The following is a 5,000-nucleotide window of genomic DNA, read 5'->3' as shown; positions in this document are numbered from 1 at the left end:
TCTGTCCGTCTTAATGTCTGTCTGTCCGTCTTTCTGTCTGTCTGTCTATCTTTCCGTCTATCGTCTGTCTGTCTGTCTGTCTGTCTGTCTGTCTATCTATCTATCTATCTATCTATCTATCTATCTATCTATCTATCTATCTATCTGTCTGTCTGTCTGTCTGTCTGTCTGTCTGTCTGTCTGTCTGTCTGTCTGTCTGTCTATCTATCTATCTATCTATCTATCTATCTCTATCTGTCTGTCTGTCTGTCTGTCTGTCTGTCTTTCTTTCTGTCTATCTGTTGTCTGTCTTTCTGTCTGTCTGTCTGTCTTTCTGTCCGTCTTTCTGTCTGTCTGTCTATCTTTCCGTCTATCGTCTATCTATCTATCTATCTATCTATCTATCTATCTATCTATCTATCTATCTATCTATCTATCTATCTATCTATCTATCTATCTATCTATCTATCTATCTATCTATCTATCTATCTATCTGTCTGTCTGTCTGTCTGTCTGTCTGTCTGTCTGTCTGTCTGTCTGTCTGTCTGTCTGTCTGTCTTTCTTTCGTTCTTTTTTCTGTCTGTCTGTATGCCTGTCTATCCATCTTTCTTTCTGTCTATCTATCCGTCTGTCTGTCTGTCGTCTGTATGTCTATCTAACCGTCTGTCTGTCTGTCATCTGTATGTCTCTCTATCCCTCTGTCTTTCTTTCTGTCTATCTGTTGTCTGTCTTTCTGTCTGTGTGTCGTCTGTCTGTCTGTCTGTCTTTCTGTCTGTCTGTCTATCTTTCTGTCTATCGTCTGTCTGTCTATCTATCTATCTTTCTTTCTGTCTATCTGTCTGTCTTTCTTTCTTTCTTTGTGTATGTCTGTCATCTGAATGTCTGTCTCTCTATCTGTCATCTGTCTTTCTTTCTGTCTGTATAACAAAAGATAATGAGTAGTGTTGTTTATCTGATAAAGGTTATACGTTAAACCCCAATAATGTTAACTGGTCGTGGTCATGTTGACTGTAAGCGTTATTATCGCCAGATCCCTCCACTGTGACCTGTGAGGAACTGCAGCAGCACAAGAACTTCCTGAAGGTCGCCAAGAAACAAGAGAAAGACTTGAAGGACATGGACAAGAAGTTTCAGAAGAAACAAGAAGATCTCCTTCAGAAATACAGCGACCAGTTCAAAGCCTTGAAGAAGAAGAGCACGGCCAAGAAGTAAATAGCCCCGCCCCCTTTCTGCTCTGTGTTTCCACAGCATGAAGGAAAGATCTTACCGATTTATCTGCCGCATTATGTCTATATTATTATAGTGTTTATTCATATTTAGAGTTAGCGTTCAATTTTATATTTTCAGTTCAGGGTTATTATGGTTAACTGAAACAATGCTTGACATAAAATCAACATTAATTGAAATAGAATACAATAAAAAAGCAACATTTCTCATTTAGTTTAACTTCATGGACTAAAATAACAAAAAAAACTGAAATAAAAATTAATAAAAAATTATATCGACATATTAAAAAATAACCAAATCACACAACAAAATGACAAAAACAATAATAAAAATTAAAATGTAAAACATAAAAATATTAATTAAAAAATAGAGTAGAATCTCAATGATACTGAAATTTAAAATAACAATTCGGTTTTCATTTTAATTCAAGTTTTATTGATTTTTTTCTGTGCTTTTTCTCAAAAAATTTCTTGGCTTAGTTTAAACTTTAGTTTTAATTTGAAGTTCATAATCGAATATTTATATTGCATTTATTTTCAGTTCAGGGTTATTACGGTTAACGGAAACTAAAACGATAAGATAAATTTTTATTGCGGACATAAGATAAACATTAATTGAAAAAAAATATAATAAAAAGTAACATTTCTCATTTAGTTTAACTTCATGGACTAAAATAACAAAACAAAAAAAAACTGAAATAAAAATTAATAAACAATTATATCGACATATTAAAAAATAACAAAATGACAAAAACAATAGTAAAAATTTAAATGGAAAACAAAAAAATATTAATTAAAAAATAGAGAAGAATCTCAATGATACTGACATTTAAAATAACAATTCGGTTTTTATTTTAATTCAAGTATTTTCAAATATTTCTTGGCTTAGTTTAAACTTTAGTTTTAAGTTGAAGTTTGGAGTCTTTTTAGTCTTTTTTTTTATTTATTTTTTTTTTTTTTATTCATTTTTATATCAGTTTTAGACATTTTAGTACATCAACTTAAACTTAGTTTTAAGTTGAAGTTTGGAGTCTAATATTTATATTTCATTTTAGTTTAGCTTTATTTCAATGAGCAAGAGCTGTTTCTGAACATTTCAGTTTTAGTTAACAACAGTAAGAAGATCAATGCTGGTCATCCGCGGGTCTTTTGAGCAGGGAAACACTAGCGTCCCGCTTCTTGATCTGTGGTTTATTGGCCGTGTGTTTGTCCAGGGCCGGAGCAGAAGGATCAGACGATCAGATGAATGAACTCAAGCAGAAGCTGAAGACGGAGCTCAGAGCGCTGCTGGTGGAGCATCACGATCAGCTCAAGAAGAAGAAAGAGCAGCACAACACCGAGGTACAGATACCATGAGCTAGCCAATGATTGACAGGTGTTTCACAGTCACATGACCTGAGTTACACTGTCAGAACTGTCTCCACACTAATAATAACTTGTACATTTTTTATGACAGACCTACTGTGAGCTATAAGGTTGTTAATGGATGGTATTTGCTTCCATTAAAGCCCATAGCCTGCGTTATTTATTTAACAGAGGAATTCCTAGTGAAAAACTACATTACCCATGATGCTGTGCAGGAAATTCCACCAATCAGAGAGTCGAAAAAAGCAATGGCTATGGACGGCTAATGATTAAAATGGCTAGACTAGGTCAGTCTCTATCAAAAGTAGGAACAGTGGTGAACCGGCGACAGGGTCCAAATATATTCATTTGTGTTCTGAAGATGAACGTATTGTATTCTCGTAGCTGATTGGTTTAGTTAATGGCTGATAACGCTTACACAAAGACCTTTTTTAAATCCCTATGGGAAAAATTCATGTGAAAAATACTTCCAGAACCAACGCCACTGAAAAAGTATTCTTACGTCCTTCTTCCGCTCTTTGAGTCTATGGCAGCCCATAGAATCACTTCCGGGAAAGTTATGAAATTTGGCACACCGATAGAGGACAGTCCCAACATTAACTACAGCAAATTTGGTGTCTCTAGATCAAACTCTCTAGCGCCACCACTTGTCAAAAGTCCAAAGTTTTACTCATGTTTATGCTAATAACTTTTGAACGGTTCGTCCGATTTGCACAAAAATTTAACCAGATCATCTTCAGATCCTGCTGACAAAAAATTAAGTTGATTCGTCAAATAGTTTTCGATAAACGCGCCAACACATTTTATGTAGCGGTTGCAAAAATACACTTAAGGCTATATCTCCGCTACGCTTTATCGTATTCAAACCACTTGGTACATGTCATCACAATCATGACTTGAGGTAACAGCGTTTCGGCGCAGCGCCACCTACTGGTCCGGAGATACGAAAAATGGCTATTTTTGCTTATAACTTCTGAACCGTTTGTCCAAAAATCATAATGTCTCATTAGATTCGGGACGTGATGGCGAGTCGTCTGATATCCAATTTTACCATATCGGCCATTTTGGCTGTCGGCCATTTTGAATTATATGCTAAAATGCTGTATTTTATGAACGCATGAACGGATTTTTACGAAACTCGGTATGGGTCATCAGCACAATGCCCTGAAGGAGACTGAGAAGTTTCCAAACAGCGCCACCTAGTGGAGAATTTCTTTTTTCAAATGCTTATAACTTTGGGTGGGGTTGACTTATTTTCAGGGGAGTAACTTTTTTTGTCTCCTGAATCTTTGCCGAGTCCAACGATACCAGACTTGCCAGGTTTCTGCGTATGGTTTGTGCAGCGTGGTAATTTAGCGCTTAAAAACGTTAGCTGATATCTTCGAAACCACTAGTCCGATTGAGACGAAACCAGCGTCAGAAGTTCGGAAACATAGGTCCATAATTAAATGCTAATACCCAAATGTCTAAATATTGATAGTAAGGGGGAGTAAAATCCAATCAAAGTCAGGTGTCAGTCATTTTATACGTGTTTTTTCATATAAATGTCTATAACTCGAAAACGAAATGAGATATTTTCACCAAAATTGACACACACATGTATGGGCTCACTCCGAGGACACATAAAAAATGGTAGGATTGTGCCTCTTGGTGGCGCTATAATAGAACAAAACATGAAATTCCCATAGACTACAATGCATTTTTCAGCCTTTTTGCCTAAAATCATCTCATAACTGCCGTTTATCTGACACTCCCAGCCATTTTGACATGTCTTGTTTTCTTATTTGCGCTTGGCCCCGGTATTGCTGCTTGCAGCTATATTCATAATTATTATTACTATTTTATGAATTTGCGAAATGAAAATGCACCCATGAAAACACGTCAGTTTTGTGAAAACTCCTGTATATCGCAAAAAAGATTTGCCGTAAAAGTTGAGACGGAGGTGGCTGTGATATACATAAACCGAACAACATCCATCACCATGATTTTTGGGATGAATTATTGCAAAAGGAAAAATATGTTTTAGTCGCATAACATCGGTTAATGGAAATGTCGCCATTTCGCAATATTCGCAAATATATCGTTTTGCGCAAATCTGTAATGGAAACCCTGCTAATGAGCCGAGCATCCTCAGAGCTGTTGTGTTCCTGCTGGACTCTCTCCAGTATCGATTAGCCATCAGCACTCGATCAGGGGTCAATCGTGTTCTGCACTGGGAGAGTAAACACGAGCGACCCTCTTACACTCGCATCGACCGCAGTCGCCTCTGAACAGATCTGAGAACAGACCAAAGCCTCCTGCTTATGTGCAGTCAATTATCACCAGTGCTAGTGCCGCTAGTCCAAGCTTTGCGTTCTTGGAGCCAAGAAAGCGACATTTTTCCTCAGACGGCAGGAAGCAGATCACAGAGCGGCTCTGAGGGCCGGCTGT

General features: G+C 37.0%; 1 protein-coding gene across 1 annotated transcript in view; it reads left to right on the top strand.

The window, feature by feature from the left end:
- The window catches only part of plcb2 (phospholipase C, beta 2), a gene marked incomplete at its 3' end in the record, with an annotated part of 75,907 nt that overhangs the window by 57,222 nt on the left and 13,685 nt on the right, over positions 1-5,000 (top strand). The window contains exons 26-27 of the mRNA XM_079833971.1: positions 1,010-1,187; positions 2,420-2,546. Of these exons, the coding sequence (XP_079690097.1) occupies positions 1,010-1,187; positions 2,420-2,546 (305 nt within the window). The remainder of the gene's footprint in view (positions 1-1,009; positions 1,188-2,419; positions 2,547-5,000) is intronic.

Source organism: Gobio gobio (genome assembly GCF_949357685.1).
Source record: "Gobio gobio genome assembly, chromosome: 13".
In the NCBI taxonomy this organism is placed as follows: Eukaryota; Metazoa; Chordata; class Actinopteri; order Cypriniformes; family Gobionidae; genus Gobio; species Gobio gobio.
This window is presented reverse-complemented; position numbering and strand designations above follow the sequence as displayed.